The sequence below is a fragment of the Amphiura filiformis genome, unplaced genomic scaffold (assembly GCF_039555335.1).
Source record: "Amphiura filiformis unplaced genomic scaffold, Afil_fr2py scaffold_21, whole genome shotgun sequence".
NCBI classification, from domain to species: domain Eukaryota; kingdom Metazoa; phylum Echinodermata; class Ophiuroidea; order Amphilepidida; family Amphiuridae; genus Amphiura; species Amphiura filiformis.
This window is the reverse complement of record NW_027305485.1, coordinates 863,306-887,115: the sequence shown is the minus strand read 5'-3', so window position 1 is coordinate 887,115 and position 23,810 is coordinate 863,306. Positions and strand designations below refer to the sequence as shown.

Below are 23,810 nucleotides of genomic sequence, written 5' to 3'. Positions count from 1 at the left end.
GGATTTTCGCCCGTTCGACATGTTTTATAGTTTCTTTAGAAGCTCGAGACAGTTATGCAGATATATATCCAACAATTAGACTACATTTCCACCGTATTCCATTAAAAAAGACGAAAAATAAGACCGGACGTCTCCAGAACACGTCTTGCTACCGCTGATGCATGCTGGGTAGTCCTCTCTCAGTAATCATGGCATCATTCTTTAAAAACAGATCCAAGCTGTTCTACTCTTAACATGCTTAACACTAAAATTAAAATCTTCGGCTCAAAAGCAATTATGTAACATTATGTAGAATTGTAGGGCATTAGTGTACCTGCTAGCAGAGCTTTGAATATCAGGAAAAAAATTAAAAGAGCTCACTACCTTTCTGCGTAGATAAAATACTATAAACCCCCCCCCCCCCCCACCCCAAGTTTTTTATTGAGTATAATGTTCATTTGTTTAGGTAGGTCGCAGGTCGTTACGAGCAAATTCAAGCACCGCCATCTTGGCCCATCAGTTAGTCTTCTTCGTGAAACTGTAACTACACTTAAGTTACTATGTGCATTTGCTACGTTTTCGAAGACTGAATAATAAAAAAATAATATGCATCCATCCTTTCTCATCATGCCAGAGGATACTACGCCACCAGTGTTACAATTCACGAGCCGACCATCCGTCTCAAATGATGAAATCACCATCACTTGGACTTACAACGAGGAGAGTAATTCGTCCTGTACTATTCAATATCCAGACCGAACCAATTCCGTAGTGGATTGCGACTTGTCTTGGACAGGTAGTAATCTTACTGAAGGATCGCATGCTATTTATGTAACTGGTGTGGACGAAGCCGGTAATGTTGCACTGCCTAAGGTTCACTCATGGAGAGTCGGTAAGTCACATAGGACTTATATATAAAACAATCTCCCCCTCCCCCATGTTGAAGCCTGTATGTGGGTTTTTGACCGAATGAACCTCATATTTTACCATTTTAGCCTAAAGAATGCCAATTTTTGTGCGTTCTTCGGTCAAAGTTGGCCACTTTTGCAACATATTTCGCCATTTTAGCTTCAATATGACAAAATATTTCGTGCGCATTTGTGCCATAAACTTCTTCTGTCGCCAAAAGGTGCTGGATTCACTGTATTTCAACACCACCCGCCCCCTCCACCCCCCATGTCAAAAAAATCTACGCCACTGTTCTACAGAAACTTTAATCACAGCAGCTTCTTATCTCCTAAACGTCGAGTACAAAACGTCACTACGCAAAATGTTTGGTTTTATCTACCATGTTAAACCGGGTTTTCCGCAATCTGTATCTTAAAACCAAATTGAAGAAGTTTTCAAAATAAAAACCCGGCCTAACGCCAATGACGTATTCCATTACATACGTTTTCTTATTCCAGATTTAACACCACCAATAGTAACTATCTCCAGCACACCATTGTCACCTACCAACGAACAATCAGCCACGTTTTATTTCACATGTAATGAAGTTAGCTGTACTTTTGAATGTTCTTTGATGAGAGAAGGCGAACAGCCGTCTTACACCCAGTGTAACTCCAGATCATTTTACCGGAATAATTTGGATGACAGCGTTTTTTACGAGTTTTTCGTAAGAGCAACTGATCAAGTTGGCAATGAAGGAAAGCCGGCGTCTTTCAAGTGGTACATAGGTAAGCTAGACGTAGACTTCAATTGAATTGGCTAAAATTAAGATTGCGTATAAATCAGTAAGTGGTTTTGAGTCAAACACGTTGACATGGTGTTTCCACTACTGAAAGGCAGTAGTCAAGCAAAATCAGTCGGAACTCGAAAAATATTGATTCTGAGATATAGCCAAACAATAGAAATAATTGCTTTTGTTTCCTCTTCTCTTGGAAACTCTTTAATTGCTCATATCTTTGGAATTGGTTGCTCAATTTCAATTTAGTTTCCTGCAAAATTAGGCTTTGTAAATGCTTTTTACTATCCTATAAGAAACTGAAAATTCAATATTTCCGACTGATTTTGCTTGATCGCATCACAAATATTAACATTTATTATTGTAATGCTTGGAGATTAGCTGAAGATAGGTAGCAGTAGCTGACTAGAGTATTAAAGATTGATATCACGTCATATTAAACTCATTAATACATGACCTTCAAATGCCCCATATGTCTTCTTGTTAAACGTTGAAAGATTTAATTTGATAATTTGACAATATAGAAATTTCACACATAAAACAAACACATTCACCTTTTTAAATTGCTCCAAATCTTGCCTTTGTTTATAATTGTTTTAATCAGATGTTTCTCCGCCTGAAATCCTTTCCGTGGCGCCCGTGAGTCTTTCCTGTGGGGACAGTTTCACACCGGATTCAACAGGAACTCCAACAGTTACGGACAGCTACGATTCCGACCCCTCTCTTACGTACAAGGATAATCCTAGCGATGGTTGCATTCTTGAAAGAGTTTGGACGACAATGGATGCCGCTGGCAATATTGCATCGGTCATGCAGACTCTTACCTTTTCGAATCCACAACCTCCTGTGCTCCAACTTCCAACGAGACTCTTGCTTCCATGTGGTGATCCTATTGACGACCTACGAAGTTCTCAGGAATTGGTGGAAGATGGTCTGCTTTCACATCCTTGCAACAGGAGCATGAACGTCTCATATCTAGATTCGATAGAGCAGAAGTTATGTGGCAAATCCTTCACAAGATATTGGTCTGTGATTGACGATTGTGGGAATTCAGTAGGTATTCAACAAGCGATCAAGATTCTTGAACTTCAGATGCCTGATCAGCCACAGGATGGACAAGTTAACGTCGACCTGAATAAAATGTTGAAGTGGCCACACTATCCAGGAGCGGTCGAATCTAGACTTTACATTTGGTTGGAGAATGATTTGGCCCGTCCTTCCATGCCAAATTTAGCGACAACCTCACTGACGTACCAACCATCAACGCCATATACTCCTAACACAAGATACCTTTGGCAGGTAGAGTACATCCTCAGCTCCGAGTCAGATAATCTTCTTAATGTTACAAATGTTCCCAGCCCGATCTGGGGTTTTGAAACGCGTACCTATGCGGATTTTTCTGCATCCATGGTTATTGTTCCTGTGGAGGCGTTTTCTGGACAAGATCTTACTGTATCCTGGCAAGTGGAGAACATAGGATCAAGGGAAGTACAGTATCAACCTGGTATGATGCGGTTTATATATCTCTTAGTCCGAATTTTGATGGTGGTGCCAGAAGATTAGCCACCCAGCGCAGGTCAATGTTTCTTGACCCTGCGGATGGATATACCTCAAGCACGACAATCAAGCTTCAAGAAAATACCATTGGTCTTTATTACGTTTTTGTCTTGACTGATATTTACTATTACATCGATGATTATGATCGAGCGAATAACCTAAGACGAAGCGAAGCACCAGTGGATATACGTCTAACCCCTCCTCCCGATCTTATTGTCAGCGACATTGTGATACCAGAGAGCAGCTACTCAGGTAAGCCTATTTAGCTACATTAGACTGCAGGTTTTGTCGATTAAATCTTCGGTAATTTACACACCTTTACATGACATGGTACATGTAGATAGCCGGCCCTTTCGCGATACAAAGAAAAGCTTTCATCAGCTCTGAAATCGTCAGTATTAACTATCAGTGTGATGAGGATTTACGCATGAAGACTGTCCCTTGTCCACGGTATCTTTGAAGAGCTGTTAATAGCAGTAATCATCTATAACTACTCTTTTTGGATCCATAGTCCGTTAATAAAGGACACTATACATTGCATGAATCTTTTCATACAGCATTATTCGACATGGGACAGCACATTCCAGACCCAGTGTAGACGGTCCATATGCATATATTTCCTGATATAAAGTATAATTTATCGTGAAGAACTCGAAGTTAATCCCGACAAAAGCTTGACAATTTTACACTTGTCTGACAACGAGGTCGTTGAACCTTCAATTCGCATAAAATTAGTTGTTTCTGACCAGATTTCCGATTCATTTTATTAGGTTTTGAATTAAGGTGATATCATTCTTTAACTTACAGGCGAAGAAATAGAGGTGATCTTTACCGTCAAAAACATAGGGAATGGAGTAACAGCAACATCTACTTGGTATGATGCCATCCTCTGGTCTTCGGATAACATCACAAATACACGTGACTTGCGTTTAGCATCAGTCCGGCATACCAACGGTCTGCCACCTAACGTTGAATATACGGTTCGACAAACTGTGACTGTGCCAAGGCGAATATTTGGGAACTTCTGGATATCAGTTATTACAGATGTATCCAACTCTGTTTATGAGCACGTATCTGAAAACAATAATGACAAAATTACAGAGGTGAGTCTAAATTGAACATAGTGCAGTTATTCTGCACAGCAAACATGATTCGACCTTTGCAGTACTTAAACCTGGTTAACAGGTAATTACTCCAGCAAAATCAATCGATAAAGTCTAGCCCATCCTCCACATTGAATGGTGGACTGTAGTTATGCCCAAATATGGCACTTGCCAATCAATAATCACCCACTTGAAATCCCCTGGCTCGCTCCACTGACCAAAGTTATGGACAGATATGGGAGTTGTTTTTGCTGTTGCTTGTCACTTACATATCAGGGAGGTACGAACATTTGCAGATGCCCCACCTACTCAGTTTTTAGCCTACATGTAATATATACATTATTCTTGATTGACATCAAGTACAAAAAATATCCGTCAAGTGGTTTAGCTTTAATGCCCTTCGGAAGAGAGTTAGTGATAGTCACTAAAAGTTGCATTCGATTTACACGGAATTTTGCAGGCCATGCGTGCCTTTCCTTATTAAATCACCAAAGTGCGAATATTTCCAAACATCTAAATTAGCTAAAAAATATAGGACATGGTACAAAACTATATTTTCTAGAATTTCAGAAAGTACAAAACATATTGGCCGGTTATTTTTCACACAGTGACGTTAACTAGGCAATTCCCTATAGAGGTCACGTGTCAATGGTGAGAGCACTGTGTATTGTGTATAGGAAAATAAACAGTAACTGCAGTGTGATGCCTAAAGAGGAGAGTAAATTTACAGCGTAAATGGTTGCGACACAACCATACAGCTGAGTGAATAAATAAGTATTGTGAAAATACGACGTGATATCGGCTGCTGTATGGTCCGCTGGAACCCGCACTACACATACTTGGGTATCTGTCGTGCACTCGAAAAAAGCGTCTTTACCTTGAATGTGTAGTCATAGTCGGTATAGGTATACGTAGGTCTGATATTTGTAGTGGTCTGAATCGACATTGTAAAAAAACAAATAATTGGCTGTATTGGTGACTATGATTTTCTTGCACATATACAGAGCCCTATCGAAGTTCTTGTAAGTCCACCACCTGACCTAGCAGTCCAAGCATTTGAGATTCCATCCCAAGCTGAATCGGCAACTACTGTAGAAATTTACTGGACGGTGGAAAATGTCGGCTTTACAGAAACCTATGAGACGTACTGGAGCGACAGAGTGGTAAGTAGACTTACTTGCATACATTGTGTTTCGTCGTAATACGTAGTTAGCGTAATTAATATCACAGGTTTTATGGTTTGTATAAAACTACGAAATCATAAAATGCAATGAAGAAATAACAATTAATTACCACATTAATTAAATTTGTACAAAGGTTGAAAGGTAACACTTTTAGTACAGTTAAACCGCCTTGGTCAACAAAGTGAAATCTGTTTTGATATTTCTCCCTTTCTCTTAAGATCATGTCTTCCGTTGATGGCCACCAATCATTAGTGATCACAACACAAGCCTTTTCTGGCAGATTAGCGGTAGCAGAAACGTACTCACGATCAGTTGCCTTCAGTATACCTTCAGAATTCCCTGATGGACTTTATGACGTCACACTCTATGTAGATTACAATAGACAGGTTTTCGAACATACATTTACAACCAACAACATCGTTACGAATCAAATGACGGTCACTCAGCTGCTTCCAGATTTAGTTGTAGACCATGCTAATGCAAGTGTTTCACTCGATACGGAGAATGAAAGGACTTCTCTCGCAATCTCTTGGCGCGTGCGTAATATTGGAGACGGTAAACCCGGAAGATCAACTTGGGTAGATAGAGTTTTCCTGTCCAATTCGCAAGTTTTCTTACCTAGATCATCCGGCATAGTTCTTGGTGACACTCTTCATCGGAAAGGTGATGTCAGCGAAGACGTTTCTGGATTACCACCTGACAGCTCCTACTTTACTACGTCATCTTTTAATTTGGCGCAAAGTGTTTCTGGACAGATGTATATTCACATACAAACAGATTATCGAAATGAAGTCATTGAGAAAGATAATGAGATCTCGAATAATGAAAGATCTATTGCAATTGATATACCCAGCAGGTCATCGAATCTGGAAGTCGTGTCTGGTGGCATCTTTGCAGAAGGGATTCCCAGGTTTGAGCTTTATTCTGGTCAAGAAATTGATCTTATCATGAACGTTACCAATACCGGCAATTGGGCAACCGAGAAAAGTTTGTGGTTAGATACGGTTCGTATATCTCGATTTCGTTTCATCGACAATTCAGCGAGGCTGCTTGCTTCATTAGAACATACAGGGAAGGTTTTTCCTGCCAGCAAGTATGTAAATAAGTTTAACTTAACTCTTCCAGATGACTTATGGGGTGACTTGTTTATCATATTGAAAGCGGACGAGTTTGACAGTTTATTTCAAGAAAGTGATGGCTCTGCGAAGATCTTGTCAATACCAATAAACCTACAGATACCACCATCTCCGGAACTTGGCGTGATAAACCTTGACTATTCTTTGGTAGCAAACCGTCGTCGTAAGAGACAAGTTGAAGACACTGATAGCCGTTTATTAACTGTAAACTGGGTGGTAGAAAATGCCGGAAACAGTATGGTTCGATATTTTACCTGGAAAGATGCCGTAATTGTAAGCAATGTACAAGGTATCATCGACCCACCAACTGGTGTACTACTGTCAAGTTTTCCAATTACTGGAAAACTTAGAGCCGGGCAATCGTACCATGCAGTGAGGACAGTAATAGTTCCAGACAGTTTAAAAGGAGGAAGCTTCTTCGTCTATGTAATTCCTGACTACTTCCAAGTCCTTACGTCGTCTTCTACTGATCTGCAATCGCGTCCACTTTTTGAAGTTAATGCCCCAATTGACATTCCAGAACGAGCTCGTCCAGATCTGACCGCAGATTACAGAGGTGGTGAAGTTGCACTGGAGGTATCAGCAGGTCAATCTATATCTATCAATTTTCTTGGAAGAAATATTGGAGGCCCAACTCCAATCAATTCATGGATTGATGCAGTTTACATAGATTCTTACACAGAAGCGGATGCTCCTTCTTTAAGTGCTTTACTTGTTCAACAAGTGCACCACATTGGTAGTGTTGGATATAATGAGCAGTATGAGACTCAAACTGAATTTCAAGTACCTTATTCAGTCAGCGGCACTTTTGCTCTCTACATTCAATTAGATTATCTCCAGAGCGTCGATGAGTCTAATGAAGAGAACAATTTTATCACACTTCCTTCGCCTATCACAGTGGTTGCAGCGCCACTACCAGATCTGATAGTTTCTACACAAGATACACTTTCTGTGAGATCTGGAGAACCATTTACCCTGAAGATGAATGTCACGAATATTGGAGAAGCACCATTAAATCAAACCTTTTTCAGCGTTATCTATTTGAGTGAAGATGTTGACATTAGCCCCTTTGATACCAAGATTCTTAACACGGAGTTAACACTGTACATAGATATTAATAGCACTGAATCAGTTGAGTTTGATATATTTATGCCGTTTGATATTCCCACAGCAGTGTACTACGTCATAGTCCACATTGATAGTCGAAATGATGTTTATGAAATCAACAATGAGAACAACATAGCCTATGCGGTGGCGACCGTCTTGGAATCTTTCAGCACCGATGTTGCCGTCATTTCAGTTACTCCTCCCCCTTCACCAGTTATGGTAAACGCTGATATTACGGTCCAGTGGACACTCAGGAACAACGGGTCTGAAGACGCCATCGGGTACAAATGTGACACTACTTACTTCTCTGAAGACAGCATGTGGTCCATCGATGATGAAGAAATTGGTACGCGATGTAATTCGGTTAATTTACGCCCATTCAATAACGATGCTGGAAATGACATGTCTTACTCTCTTACATCCACTGTGCCTTTAATTACACCCAAGGGGTACAGGACAATTGTCAGAAGTAGAAGTAACATCAGAGATCTTAACCTTGCTAACAACGTAGGTGCAGCTCAAAGTGAGACAGACGTAGATATTGATATTCTAAATCTCGATGACCCAATTGACGTGATGTTGAGCCTGAATGAAGTGAAAGTGTTTCGGGTTTCAAACGTTATTGCTGAAGAGACCTTAATATTTCGAATGTCCAGTGACACAGAAACTGATTTTAGTGAACTCTATGTACGTCATGGTGAAATAGCATCTACTGGTGAATACGACGCGGCTGGCTTAGAATTCCTCGCCCCAAACCAGAACGCAGCTATCGCAAAATCAAGAGCTGGCGATTACTTTGTGTTGATAAGAAAGAGAGGAACATCTTTGTCGTCCGAACCGAGTTCGTACCAGTCAACAATAACCCTTTTGGTGAAATACGCACGCTTAGAAATTCTCGAAGTTACCCCTACTCAAGCTGCTCCCTTTGGTACTGTGACACTTCGTATTTCAGGAACCCTTTTCCCAGAAGAATCAGAAGTATCATTGTTGGACGAAGATATGGTTGCACTTGATGCCCAGGAAGTCTTCCATTTCACATCTTTAGAAATATATGCGACGTTTAATATAAGTAACAAACAAATTGGTTCAAAGTTATCTCTACGAATAAGCGACCGTTACTCGAATGCAATAGAGACGGTATTCACGGATGCAATGACGATTATTGATGGTAGACCAGGGGCACTGAGCTTCAGGTTCGATAATCCTGGTAGATTACTGCCTTCAGAGACTGGACGCATTCACCTATTCCTTCAAAATGTTGGGGAGTCTGACATTCTCACGCCAATGTTACGTTTGGATCTTGATGGAGACGCTACATTTCAGATCATTGGCGATTCGCAAACATCCAACTGGACAACAAGTCACACGATATACGGTGTACCTCAACAAGGTCCAGGAGGTATTCTTCCACCTGGTCAAAATAGTCGCGTCACTTTTGACATAAGACCTAATTCATTTGCGACTTCTCGTGTTCGTTTTAGGGTAACAGAGTTGCCACCATACGCTAATTTCGATAATCCATACAAAGAAAAGGGTCATCTCTTTAAACCGTACGAAATTGACAAAAGTTCCTGGCAACGGGTGTGGTCCAACTTTGTCAAGTTCACAGGCTCAAGCCAAGCAAGTCTTAGTGGTCAACTTGCAAAAACTGCAAATCAACTGAGTTTGATTGGACGACGATTGTTTGATATGAACGAGATGATTCAGTTACAAGTAAAACTTGCTGATGGATTCCAGGCCGGCAACGTGTTGTACAGTAAAACTGATCTGACATTTGGAAGCCAAGATCCAGGATTACATTCTGCTGAAATCGTTCGAAGTTTTAGTCCTCGACTTGGTCATCGTAACTATGTTGGATCCTTTGGCAGAGGTTGGAGCACACCATATTTGTAAGTTGATTTGTTTATACTAAAATTTTGATTTTCACAACTCTTCATAAAACTTCGTCTGTATGAGTAGTTTCACGCATGCGCGGAAACATCTACTATACTCACGCTGAGAATTATTTTTATGATCTTTTTAAGTTATTATTTTGTATATGACCTCTTCATGATTTGTACTCCAATGTCATGTACAGGAGCACTAACTTGCGAAAGGTAACAATTGGATACGCCGTGTTGGAACGTGGTCCAGAAACCCTTGTGTTTCCTGTCTCCAGCTTCAATCGTTTTGAGCTTCCTTTCATAGGTCAGATCGAAGTCCAAGAATCAGGTGAGTATTCTGGAGTTGAATGCCAAATTCATAAATTTACTTTTCCTTCTCAAATGACCCTTCCTGTAGATTTTACATTTTTCACAAAATCTGTGTGTCGAAAGTAATTATTATTTTTTTTTTTCAGAGATAATTTTTATTGATGCTGTTTTATCAGCAAAGACAAACTACCACTTTGACAAGAGCACATATCGGTTGACAAGAATCACCAACGAATTTGATCGCACAGCCTTAGCATTCTCTTACGACAACAGTACCTCTCTACTTGAGACCGTTACATCTAGTCATGGATTCCACCTCACATTTGAATACAACTCTCAGAAGTTAATTGACGTCGTGTCACTTAATGGTGAGGAAGCGGAACCCACAGTTGCAAGGTACCATGTTCTTATTATACCCGTAACAATGCGGAAAAATATTGATAAACATAATTGATAAGTATTGATTATTGATAAAATTAACCTGACTATCCCTATAATTATCTGTTAATGCAAGTTTATTCATGAGCTTGATGAATCATTTTGAAAAACATCAAAAGTCATGACTAAAATTAAACTTTTGTATGGCGCAAAGAATAATACTTGCGCACTGTCACAATATTTACCTGTAACTTAGACAACATAGCGTTATTGCATTGAGTTTTCCCTTAGACCACCACTTGTATAATTCATGGGAAAGTATACGTCTAATTAAATGGTTCTATTTTGTAAACTTATTGAAACTAGACAGACTATGAAAAGTTTTACATGTAATATATTACGCCATTTTTAACTTGCCATATTCTGAGCTGTACTTAACATGTGTAATGGTATTACATTAGACTTGAAACCGAATGATACTTTCATTTGCCAGATACACTTACGACAATGAATATCAATACTTAACATCCGTCGAAGTGGACGAATCCGTTGTGCATTACACGTACACCTCAGATGGAGCATTGCAATCTGTTGGAGATTCCGATGGAGTCCGGCAGGAATATATGTACGACGACAATGGTCTTTACACTGGGTCTGCAACTTTCGATAAGTCAACAGGGCAACTAGACAAAAGAATCACCTTTGAACACGATAGTAGTGGTAAGACGGTGTCCTTCGAAGAACCAACGAACGATACGACTGTATATATCTTTGATGAGATGGCAAATCTTGGCTACGTCAAGACGCTTGGGACGCTTTCTTATCGGTTTATAAGGAACTACCGTGATGGATCGAAAACGACATTCATTGGAGATCAGGTTAGTGTAGAGTACAGTTCTTACAATAAACATCAATTTCAAGGTAAATGACACCTTCATTGGTGTTTGCTGCTCTCAATATGCTACTATTTTTCCGTGATATATTATAGGAAGGTAAATATTAGCCTTACAGGTTTCATTTCTTGAGTCATGAGGTCGTGGCGTAACTTCTGCCATAGTTGGTTCACAGCGCGGAGCAAATCATTCTTCATCCCCATTATGGGCTCATTTGTCTACCACGTCTAAGCACACTTCCATAATTTGCTATTGTGTACCTGTATGACTTCTTATTGATTGATTGTGGACCTCTCGACTGGAAAATATATTTTGATTCTGATTCTGGAAGCCCTTTGGTCCATATCCAATATCGTGATATAAGGTATGTATGGTCTGCCCCTGAGTCTTCTTCCTCCTTGAGGTGTCCAAACGAAGGCTTGGTAATGATATCCGTGATTCGGGTATGTTTTAGGCATAGCCAGGATATTGCTCTGAAAGATCTTGATCTTTGTAGCTTTGTTGGATTAATATGACTTACACATGTTATTTAATTTTTGAAATGCAGCACTGGCTCTCCATATTCGTCTTGTGATATGCGAAAAGTATGAAAACATAATTTTTGTACCACACATGAACCACAAGAAAGCAAATTGCCTTTTTCTTGGCAACAAATGTATTATTTCTGATAAGTAGAACCAATAGTTCGTGTAGTTCATTCAATTAAAATTGCTGTACATTTGTTAAACCGTAATATTATCAAATCAACTTTATCATGTTTAATTATATGCAATATTTTTCACTAGCTATTGTCAGAGGAAAGATACGATGTAACAACTGACACACTGATGGTTCTTGATGCAAATGGTGCTACGAATGCCCTTGGACTCCAACCAAACGGTGATGTAAACTACATCAAAGATGGCGAAGGAAATGTCCGCACAGCTGCTTACCAAAACGATTTGCTGATCAATGTAACCTTCCCAGATGGCTCAAAAGAAGAATACTTTTATGATGACAATGGTAGCCTGACAGGTTTTAAAACTCGTAATGGCGACACTCTAAGCTACGAATCAGATGAAAATGGTAACATTGTTAAAAAAGAAGTCCCCGACGAACCGCCCACTTACTACCTGTATGATCATAGAGGCTTCGTTGTCGAAGCCACAAATGGAATTGGTAAAATACTTATTGATTACACCGTGTCCGGTCTGCCATTTATGGTACAATATCCAAACGGCAGGATCTTAACTTATGAATATGACGACCAGTCAAGAAGAACAGGACTTCACGACAACATGGGCTATAACATCACCTACGTTTATGATAATAATGGTCAGCTTGTTGATGTTATTGACAATTCCAAAGCGATAAAGGTTCTTGAAGTTGACTTTGATTCCCTTGGACGAGTATCGCGAAGAGGAACTGGTAATGGGTGCTCTACAGATTACGAATACGACGCCCGTGGAAAGAAGATCAAAAGTTTGAAAACGTCATGTTTAGACTCTGGTAATTCAGCAAGTATTCTGGAAGTGGAATACGGATTTGATTCAAGAAATCGCGTCAAAGAGATGAATTCTACGTCCGGAAATTGGCGTTATCGATATGATGCGACGTCTCAAGTAACCGGATGGATAGATCCAAGAGGAAAAGAAACGAGTATCACCTATGATAATGCCAAGAATAGACGAGTGTTGTCAGAAGGTAGCACAGACATGGCATACACAGTGAATAACTTAACACAATATGAAAATTTCGGCAATGATATTGAATTTGAACACGATATGAATGGAAATCTTGTTGAAATCCTCGACCAAGCACAAGGGGATGCGGAAAGGTTTGTTTTTAGCGCTGACAGTCAACTTGTTGGTATCGCAACTTCGCAACAAGATTGTAGCTTAACATATGATGCTCTGGGAAATCTGTATCAAAAAACGTGCTCTGGTAAAACGACTACATATCTAGTCGACCCATTCGGATACTTCGGATCAGATGTCCTAGCAGAGGTAAGTATAATTATTGAATAACTAGCCACGTATACTTAACGTTCCGCAAATTTAAATTAACGAATTGGAGTATGAATGACTTGAGACTTGTAGAAAATACTTTCGTATACAAACTTCGAATGCGAATTCATGATTTATGGTTTTTTCACAAATAACCGGTAATCAAATGCTCCCTTTATTATGGCATTCACCATAGGCGTAGATACTGGAGGGATGGGTGATAAATCACCCAATATTTTGATAGAGGGTGGTCCATACAATCATCCCCCAATGTTGACTTCTGCATGATATGAGGAGTTTCTGGCCAACTGAACCTCATATTTTTGCCTAAAAAATTCCCAATTTTCGAGCGATTCGCGCGCACTTGTACCATAAACTTGTTCTGTCAACAAAAAGTGCTGCATTCACTATACCTCGAGGAAATCCCCAATGTCAAAAAGAAATCTACGCCACTGGCATTCACTTTAATTCTGTTTAATTATGGATATAATACTCACAATTTTCATACTCACAGCTACAGGATGATGATGAAGTATATTACATTCACGCCTCGTATCACGGTCTCATTGCTATGGTGCCTTCCAACAATACAGGAGTGTATTATTATCATTTTGATGCACTGGGGTAAGTTTAGATTATCATTTCTATTATTTTTTTTTTCATTTATCTTATTTATGCACATTTTCTATTAATTATCGTGTATTTTTCTATTCCACAGATCCGTTCTTAGTTTGGTAGACGATCAGCAAATGGTACTCAATACTTATCAATATGATCCATTTGGTAACGTTATTGCATCTGAGGAAATTATCCCAAATAGTTATCAGTTTGTTGGTCAGTGGGGTGTAAGGAAAGTTAAAGAATCACCGGGACTCTACTACATGAGAGCCAGATTCTACAAATCTCAACATGGTCGGTTTCTTACCCTTGATCCATATGGAATTGGTGGAAAATCTACAAATCTCTACTGTTATGGAAATAATAATCCTTTAGAAAATATTGACCCCAAAGGCACTGCAATCCCGTGGGTGGTTGCTGGTATTGTAGGAGCGGTAGCAAATACTGGTGTGTATGTAGTGGGAGAGCTCCTCTCCGGAAACACCCCTACCTTGGCAGGTACTGCAGGTGCAGCTGTTGGAGGGGCGGTAAGCGGCGCTTTGGCTCTTACTCCAATTGGGCCGGTGGGAGGATCCGCAGTGGGTGCTGCGATTGGTAACATCGTTGGCAGTGTTGTTAAAGGGGAAGACGTTGATGTCGGACAGCTAATACAAGAAACGTTAGTTGGAGGAGCAACCGCCGGAATTCCTATTAAACCGTTTCTATATGGCAGTTCCGATGCTCGTAAGTTCTCTGTAAAACACTTGTTATTGCCTACAATAATCTATCCGATGGGTAAAAAAAGAAATCCACGAGGTTTTGAAACTTTTGCACTTGCCTAATTGACCTCATTATGTTAGGACACTCCTAGGTCATTTTAGTTGACTATTAACATACAGTTTACAAGTCGATTGCATGATGGTGTTATACAACCAAGAGCATGAGAATGCTCTGTCTAATTTCCTATACATTAAGAGGTTTCAAAGAATGCGCCAAATAACCAAACGAAATGCTTTTCTTAAAAATTTTAAACTAACAGTTAATTTTTTCTTTCATAAATCCAGTTCTAGATGCGATAACTGAAAAGACTTTGCGACAAAATTTACTCGGCAAACCTGGACTATCAATGGTATTAAATGGGGGCCTAGGCAGCGCAATCAGCACAACAGCAAACAAATTGATTGATGCGATTGAGGCTGGTGTTGAGCATGCCTGGCCAATAATAACAGATGCTTTCGAAAATGGCATTGATTATGCTAACGAAAGACTTGACGATTTTAAAGACATAGCAAACGATTTAATCCAAGATGCCGGTGACTTCGCTGATCAAATTGGGGACTCTTTATCGGATGCCGTTGACCAAGTTACAGATAGAGTAGGACAAGAAATAGACAATATTGCAAACGAAGTAAGCGATGCTGCTACAGATATCTCGAACACCGTGAATGAAGCATTTGACAAAATTCAAGACACAATTGGAGAAGCTACTGATAGTATTGGTAATTCCTTGCAAGAAGGCTTCCAGGATATTTCCGATTCTCTTGGAGATGCTTCAACTGATATCAAAGATACGTTACAAAATACCCTCGACGATTTATCAAATTCAGCGACGGAAGGCTATAATGATATTAAAGATTCAGTAACGGATGCGTATGATGATATTTCCGATTCTCTTGGTAGTGGTGCGAGTGATATAGGGGATATTATTAATGATGCCGTCGGTGATGTTCTGGATGCCAATTCATTTGATGAAGCGACAAGTGCTATCGGGGATGCCATTCAAGACATATCCGAAACAATAGATAATACAATTGATAGCGTAACGGATACAGCTGGCAATGCCATCAATGACATAAAAGATTCCATAGGTGAAACAGTGAATGACTTTGGCGAATCCATTGGAGATGCTGCAAGTGATATTAAAGAAACAGTTTCCGATACTATCGATGATGTTTCCGACATAGTATCCGAAACATGGGACGATATTAAGGAAACAGCGAGTGATGCATTTGATGAAATCACCGATACGGCTTCAGACGCGATTGACGATGTAACGGATACGATTAGCGAAACCATTGATGATATTAGCGAGGGTGTATCCGATGCGATTGACGATATTGGTGATATTGTAGACGATACGCTGGATGATATAGGCGATGCTGTGGATGATATAGTTGAGGATATTGGTGATGCAATCGATGATTTGGGAGATCTCTGGGATGATATAACTGATGATATTGCGGATGGTGCGAGTAATTTAGTGGAAGACTTGTTAGATTGGCCTCGGTCACGAGATCCTGTAAGTTTGAAACACCAAAACAGATTTTTTACAAACCAGCATTACTATATTAATCTACTTTATAGCTAGATAATAAAGTAGTCATGGTAGTGTACTGACATCTATTACATATCTAACTGCATACTGAAATAAAATATTACTGTATGTCTTTTCCTTTTTAAAGAATGATATCATCGGGCCTTCTGGATATGGTGACGCACGTTTTATGCCAGTTGACGCAGTGTTGTCGTACCGAATCCGTTTCGAGAATGACGTTAACGCCACGGCCCCTGCTCAGCGCGTGTTTGTTATCACCGAACTGGATGATGATCTGGACATTAGAACTCTTCGTGTGGGAAGCTATGGCTTTGGAAACTTAACACAAGAAGTGGCTAACCCCAGCGGATTTTTGCAAGTAAGTTTAAAAGTGAATGTAATAATTCCATTTAAATTTGAAGCAATTAATCTTCAGTAATTCAAATTTCCATTGGAATTATTTCGGGGAAAATAACCGGTTCAGCTGTATAGTCTCCAGTTTATGACCAATATAAGCAAATTACAAGGAATACTGTTTGGTTGAACTAATCGACGCATGCTATCCGAAGATCTGCTTAATTCTGAGATGAAAAAAATGATGTAAAATATTCATTTTTGATTTTCAACGGAAGATTGATGACCATACGCTTACATCTGTCCAGGATCTGTGATAAGACTTAGAGGTTGAGTAATAATTAGTAATGTAATGTGCTAGTTGTAGTTTGCTTTCTTATTGATGTTCCCATTTTACATCACCACTAGGGAAACCTAGATCTCGTGGACACACTCGGTCTTTATGTGAGGGTTCGAGCTGGTTTGAACATCATATCTCAAGAAGTAACTTGGGAACTATTGACGATTGACCCAGAAACTGGTAAGGTTGTAAAAATTACTTCATGCAATGCTAATTGAATGAATTGGATAAAAACATTAAGTCACCTTTTAAGTTTTTGAAGTAATGTCAACTACAAGTAATGATTTTTAGAGTGTACAATTTGGGGGATAGGGTGCCGTTTCATCTCAACAACAAATAACACACAACGTCATAACGTTACTATAACGTTGTCACAACGTCTTTAAGTTACAACAACATTGCCACAACGTTGTGGTGTTAACTTTGATGCATTGCTTGCCTTCTTCAGCTGGTTGTGTCATTTTTTCATTTTATGTTATTGATTTGTATAGGTCAACGGCCAACGGATCCCTCAATCGGGTTCCTACCACCAAACCCGGAGAATGGCACGGATGGTCAGGGTTATGTCACTTTCAGTGTAAGGCCAAAGAGGGACACTCCAGATTTGGCCGTTATCGATGCTGAAGCAAGAATTATATTTGATCAGAATGATCCCATCGATACTCCACCTATATTTAACACGGTAACAAAATCGTTTTATGTAATTATAAATCAATAAAGATCAGAGATAATTCAAACTAAGTATTCAAGACACATACATCAAAGCTACCAGAGGCAAAATTTCACAGTTGCTCTGTTTTCCTACAAGTTACGAGCACAATGAATTTGACTGATTCCAATTTTATGTCAGTGCATGTGTAAATAATACAAAATATGTAAAAAGTCACTTTTGACCAGAATTTACCAAATTCATTTTTCAGGTGTTCACTGGCCCGATTCAATTTAGCAAATTTCATTTTTTATACGATTTCATTTCAATGTACGATTTTTTAAATATACGATCTTCTAAAAAAATTCGCAAACTATGGTTTTAATGCACAGTATAGGACTAAACTTCCTAATAAGAGAGACAAAATATGATACAAGGGAACACTGTTTGGAAACTGATGATTTAGCGTATGTCACATTATTGGAATTATATATAGAAATAACATTTCCGTCTCCATGGTCTCCCTTTGAATGATACTTTGGTTTTGCAGATTGATTCTGGTGTTCCAAGTGTTAACATAACTGTCGTTGAGGAGACTCTTCCTTCTGGAATATTTGCTGTTCGCTTGCAAAAGAACGATGCAGCGTCTGGTGTGAAATCCGTGGATATACTCGTAGATAAAGGTATTGTCATGTCATGTGAACTATTTACAAGAATACATATACAGTGTGATTAAGTGGTTTATTGAAGTATCTAGCATGAACCAAAATAGGTTATGTAATATGCAAATAATCACTCATAGTTTTGCAATATAGCGGTTGTGTATATGAAGTATCATACCGTAAATATGGCGGACTACTCAAATGCATTCAATGATTGCAATCTACCGCGACAGTTCGTCTCACACACATAACAAATGCACTACGATCAAATAAGTTGTTGACAACATTTGATTGAATGGACTGCACTGCGCCACGATTACGGTGAAGGACACCGGTTCAAATCCTTTGTTTGGAGTCAAACGATAAAAGCATGCAGGGCCTGTATGGGATGACGTATTCCGTGGTTCCAAATAACTAACATTCTATGTTTATTATCATGTGCTACTAGGAATATTAGTTGCTCACATTTGAGGTCTTCCAGTTGAAGTCCATACGCCCCCTTTGGTAGACATGACCAGTAATCTTGTACAGAGGGAGTGTGAATAATTCATATGGAGTTACCGGAATGGGTGACTCCATTTAAAATTTTACACTCCCTGTGTGGAAGATTAAGGTCATGTCTTCCATGTATGGATATCAACTGGAATAGATCATTCTCTAAGTCATCGCATTGGCTGTTTGTAAATGTTCCATATCATAACATGTCATAACATAGATAACTGTTTGTGAAACAACTCCCAAAGATTTTTTATCAGTGGAATCGGCTGCCAATCTATGCTGAGAAACTTGACTGGAACTAAAAGCCCTTTCCAAACCAATGGGATTCGCGAGCGTATCCCCTTTGACAGGGATGTCCAACGGGTACGATAGATAGAAACTCCCGACAGAGAAATGGCCTCTCCGACTTTTTTATCTTCTTTTTTAACAGGTAAACACATTATTTTAGGCTTAACCTTTTTTTTTTTTTATTGTTTCACTATTACAGATACTGGTAACGAAATCATCAAAGATGGTATCATTGACTCGGTTGTTACACTTGATCTGACAATGGGGATGTCCTATAAGCTCATAGCAATACCAACGGATAATGTTGGTAATGCGCCACCAATTGCAGCTCTACTTTCACATAGTGTTGTAGAAGCGTTTTTCCCAGAGATAGAATGTAGGTTGTTCTTTTTGTTGTTTATTTAGGGATGAAATCAAAACTAGAGCGGCGGTTGACCGCCGGTTCCGTTCGGTTTCGTCCGGGTTCTATTGTTCTAAACAATGGAAACCGGACGGAACCGACGGTCAATCGCCGGTCGAGTTTTTGGATTTCACCCCTTACTACCTTGACATAATTATATTAAATAAGTAAACTAATTGTGTATATATATGAATGTAAAGGGCTGCCTTCATAGTCTACGAAATGAAATTAAATGGTTAACCGTGCAAAGAATATAACAAGCAAATCATTATCTAATTATGGACAAGGCAGTAAACCTACTTGAGCGCACCTTAACAAAAATCGTATTTCACTCAAGTTACGATATATTTTGTATTGACAGTTTCCTGTGAGATGGTCAACAATTGCTCTGGATATGGGGCTTGCATTGGAGATAATTTATGTGACTGCTTGCCGGGATGGTATGGAGACGCTTGCCAATCAGGTAGGTGTTAGTCGTTACCAAGCACTATCATATGGCGTATTTAGGTAGAGGACCTGGGGTAGAGGATGGGAGGGGACAGGGGAAGAGTGCCCGTAGAGAGAGGCTCTACAACTGAACTATCGGGCAGAACGACCACAATTGGGGTATACATCTTGTTTTGGGCCGTTTGACACCAAAATTCAATTTGATTATGAGCCAAAATAGCACAATATTATTTTTGCAAATTGTCCCAGCAAAGTCATTTGGATCAGGTGAGCGATAAGACCTTACAGGTTCCCAACTAAATTCCCGGTACGTATACCGACTACGCCAAAATGATGCATATCGCAAACTTTTATACTGCACCTTGGCATCTGATTCCTGATAGGCTTATGGTAAACACATATTGTATACTTATACTTATTACCAGTTGTATTACAAATACAATCAGCTAACATTAACATAATTACATCAGCTGTGTTAAATTTCTGTTTATTTCTTCAGATATTCCACCAGTAGAACCACCAATTATTGCCTTTCAAGCAACAGAATCTTCTGAAGATTCCTCTATCAACATAGCTATCACCGTCCGAACTGCCGATACCAACCCCAACTCCACAACTGTGGTAGTTGTCCGCAATGTTCCACCCGAAGCCGCTTTAAATTACGGTGATAAGTTTGGCGAGGACTGGCACGTCCCACTGGAATCTCTTCCGGACTTGGCTTTAATTCCACCTCCCAATTTTGATGGAACTATCACTCTATTGTTCATAGCAACTACGACAGGGCCTAGTGGAGATGCAACACGAGAGATTTCTCTGCCGTTAGCTTTACAAGCTGTAGCTGACCCAGTTAACATAGACATCGAGCCTGCATGTTACACTCCTGATCAGACACGAGTCTCTCTTAATGTGGTAGTCACGCCCACTGATCTAGATGGATCTGAAAACGTCACATTGCTCATATCAGGAGTGCCAGAAAACGTGAATTTGATTCCTGGGAATAGACTTACTAACGGACAATATTTGGTCTTGAGTGAAGATTTGCCATTGCTGGAATTGGTGTCTTCAATGGCTCCCTTTCCGTTACTTCAATTGAGTGTGACTGTGCGGAGTACTGAGATTACAAATGGTGATAGCTGGGAAGACGCTGTCGAGATTCAAATTGGTGAATGTGCCACAACTACAGGTAGGCAAGTCCCGCGCATCTATCATTCATGATCAGTGATTTCAGTACATAAAGTAGATGAAGTCACACGTGCCCTCTCCCATCTCCTCACAGCACAACTTTAAAACAGTATAGTACATCAACGCATAGGGAAATGCTATCTGTAATCACGAAGTTATTCAACATACATTTCGAACAACGTAACAAACGTTTCGAAGCTTTTTCGCATCAGACACAATTTTTACAATACTGCATGAGATCAACCTCAAGTTCATTCTTGCCTTCAATTTCTATTATAAACTGCGCCCAAAATTATCCGAACACTTAAAGGCGAAAGCCATTTCTTAAAGACACTAAACCTAAATTACGAAATAAAGTAGTCCATAGATATAACATCTTCCGCGTATTTTGATACCACATTCAATACGATACGACTTTATTTTCGTAACTTATACGAATTTTAATAAAAAGAGCTTTTAAAAAGTTATAAAAATTTGCATTGACATGACTTTTCCCTCGAAGGACGCAGATATTGATCACAGCGGAGTAAGCGTTCGTCCGTTAGGCTGTATTGAACCCGTAACAAAAGGTAGCAGAAATTGCATTGAAGCAGGAAATATCTAAATTTGTCACTTTTGAAACTCGACCATTTGTCATTCAAATGAGTATAGCTTAGTGGAATAAAATCGTTTCGTGCCGATTAAGGTATCAAAGTGCGCAGAACAAAATTTCTCCATCTAGCGACTACTTTATTTCGCAATTTAGAATGTTTTTCTAGTGTGGGATGCGTGAATGTTTCTTCCACTTCCATTCTTGGAAATCGAATTATATTCAACCCCGTAATTCACTATTTCTTTTCTTTTTTTCAATATTCTGTAAAAAATTGCGTTTTAAAGAGTATGTTCACAACAATATGTACAATATTTTACCATTTCTACAGATCGACCAGTACTTCCTGGAAATTCGGACTACACCACGTTAGCCATCGTCATTGCTGTGTGTTGTATCATCATCATTATCGTAATCATCTTCATCATATGGTATTGCGCGTGTCGAAAAACTGAAAAATCCACAGATGTTGATTCGGAAGCCAATGCAGAAATTGTTGCTCATGAGCGCAATGAGAAATTGTCATATGTACACAAGGCAGCAACGGGAGACGATGCAGAAATGGTTGGTATGGAGGAGAGGGGAGATAACGCCGAAAAGGTCGGTATGGGGGAGGCGGGAGCTGACGCAGAAAAGGATGGCATGGAGGGTACAGAAGGTAACGCAGAAATGGATGGTATGGAAAGCAAGAAACCGGCAGATAATAACATTGTCGACACAGCACCCGATGTGGAAGTCAACCAGTCCTCTGACCAGCAGGTGGAAGAAACAGACGCAATGGTATCTGGAAATACGAGTGAAGCAAATACACCAATGGATGACACCACATTTTGAACTAATAATTTGGAATCTACAGCTTCTTCTCTTCCAACAAGTACCTATGTTGCTTAAAACCCATTAATTTGGTGTCATCCGAAACCACGGACTATATAATACTTAAACAAGGCTATTGTTTTATCAAGAAAGTCGTTAACAAAATTCAATGGAAATTTGTCCAATATTGATTCATGATTTTGGCTATAACGATATATTATAAGTCATGTTACAATACACTTCAATGTACATAATTATAAACGGGGAACGTTATTGCATAACAATAATGCTTATTTTATGTTTTTCTTTTTCAATTACATAATGTTCAATAACACAGCAGTCATATATCGCTGATTTTAAGAAAGAGCAAATATGCAAACAAAACTTTTGTTTGGTAAATGTTGTGTAATTTTAGAAAAACGCTTTAAGCACTTTATTAGTGTAAATTTGTTACTGACATGCTGCAATCAATAATATATGACAATTACAAGATGAGCCATCCGATTTTGCCTGGGCCACTCGTGTATTATAACCTAGGCCAATATCAAAAGCCAAAAACAGGTCAAATAAGATGGTGTCTTTTAATGAACAAAGTAACACAAGCATGTTTTTAAGATCAACTTATAGTCGTCATAACGTGCAATAACTTTTTTGAATGCAATAACAAACTTACAACAACATGAAGTTATCTTGAAATTTTAAATTTTTAACTATAAACAAAAAAGATATTGTCATCATTTCCCTTTCATGCGAGATATAAACTTAATGTTTTTTGAGGAGTGAGGAGTAGTCAGAGGGAAATAGGTTTCACCCAAGAATATAAAGATGTTTTGCATAACATATTTCAGAAAATATATTTGAATCTAGATAGTTTTAGATACATTGTGTGTTGACGTACAATGGACTTACATTTTATAACCGTTTGTACTTTACTTTTACCAGATTCAATTACATGTATACCGTAAAACCCCGTCTACAAGGATATACCTAAGAAACGCCCTCAATAAAATTGGTTGCTTGTTGTATTTGGAGTTTGAGGAAATATATACTGGCACTGGGTGGCTATGCATTCCATCTAAGTATGTTGTAACACCAATCAATTGTATTGACATAATAACGACTGTTTCGTATATCAGGATCGTATAGCTCAATTGATAGAGCGTCAGACTTTGGAACTGAAGACATGCTGAAGAGAGCATGGTCCGGGCACCGGTTCCGTTTTTTCATTCTCGTTTAATTTTAACTTTTGACATGTTCTTTTTATCTTTCTTCAAATCTACCTTTCTACTTTTAATTTTATGTGCGTTTTTTTTTTGTTTTTTAGTTTTTTTATAGTTTTTTTTATAATTTTGTGGTTTTATAGAAACTAGTAAAAGCATTTATTCTAAATAATAGCGAAACCCACGGTTAGACAGATGTGTTGTAACTACTTGTCTGTCCTCGTCTTTGCAATAAAAACCTATGTTGCACCTTTGTGCC

General features: G+C 39.0%; 2 protein-coding genes across 2 annotated transcripts; both read left to right on the top strand.

Annotated features, from left to right (window-relative positions):
• The first annotated feature begins 1,550 nt into the window (after positions 1-1,550).
• Positions 1,551-4,317, top strand: LOC140143366 (uncharacterized). The gene is made up of 3 exons (XM_072165221.1): positions 1,551-1,655; positions 2,268-3,472; positions 4,028-4,317. Exon 2 carries the CDS (start codon positions 2,444-2,446, stop codon positions 3,224-3,226), a length of 783 nt encoding a protein of 260 aa, XP_072021322.1. The 5' UTR covers positions 1,551-1,655; positions 2,268-2,443; the 3' UTR covers positions 3,227-3,472; positions 4,028-4,317.
• LOC140143383 (uncharacterized) lies at positions 3,244-23,349 on the top strand. The gene is made up of 19 exons (XM_072165239.1): positions 3,244-3,472; positions 4,028-4,323; positions 5,328-5,486; positions 5,726-9,639; positions 9,828-9,961; positions 10,089-10,338; positions 10,814-11,198; positions 11,999-13,198; positions 13,713-13,822; positions 13,917-14,539; positions 14,860-16,094; positions 16,258-16,488; positions 16,872-16,983; positions 17,295-17,485; positions 18,003-18,135; positions 19,100-19,276; positions 19,662-19,763; positions 20,247-20,930; positions 21,850-23,349. The coding sequence occupies exons 1-19, from the start codon at positions 3,244-3,246 to the stop codon at positions 22,350-22,352; spliced, it is 10,668 nt and encodes a 3,555-aa protein (XP_072021340.1). The 3' UTR covers positions 22,353-23,349.
• Positions 23,350-23,810: the final 461 nt, after the last annotated feature.

Excerpts from the sequence above, each read along its gene's own strand:
- LOC140143366 (XM_072165221.1), top strand. The coding sequence starts at position 2,444 with ATGGATGCCGCTGGCAATATTGCATCGGTCATGCAGACTCTTACCTTT.
- LOC140143383 (XM_072165239.1), top strand. The coding sequence starts at position 3,244 with ATGTTTCTTGACCCTGCGGATGGATATACCTCAAGCACGACAATCAAG. Across the intron at positions 9,962-10,088 it reads GATCGAAGTCCAAGAATCAG|AGATAATTTTTATTGATGCT; the intron begins GTGAGTATTCTG and ends TTTTTTTTTCAG. Across the intron at positions 16,489-16,871 it reads ACCCCAGCGGATTTTTGCAA|GGAAACCTAGATCTCGTGGA; the intron begins GTAAGTTTAAAA and ends CATCACCACTAG.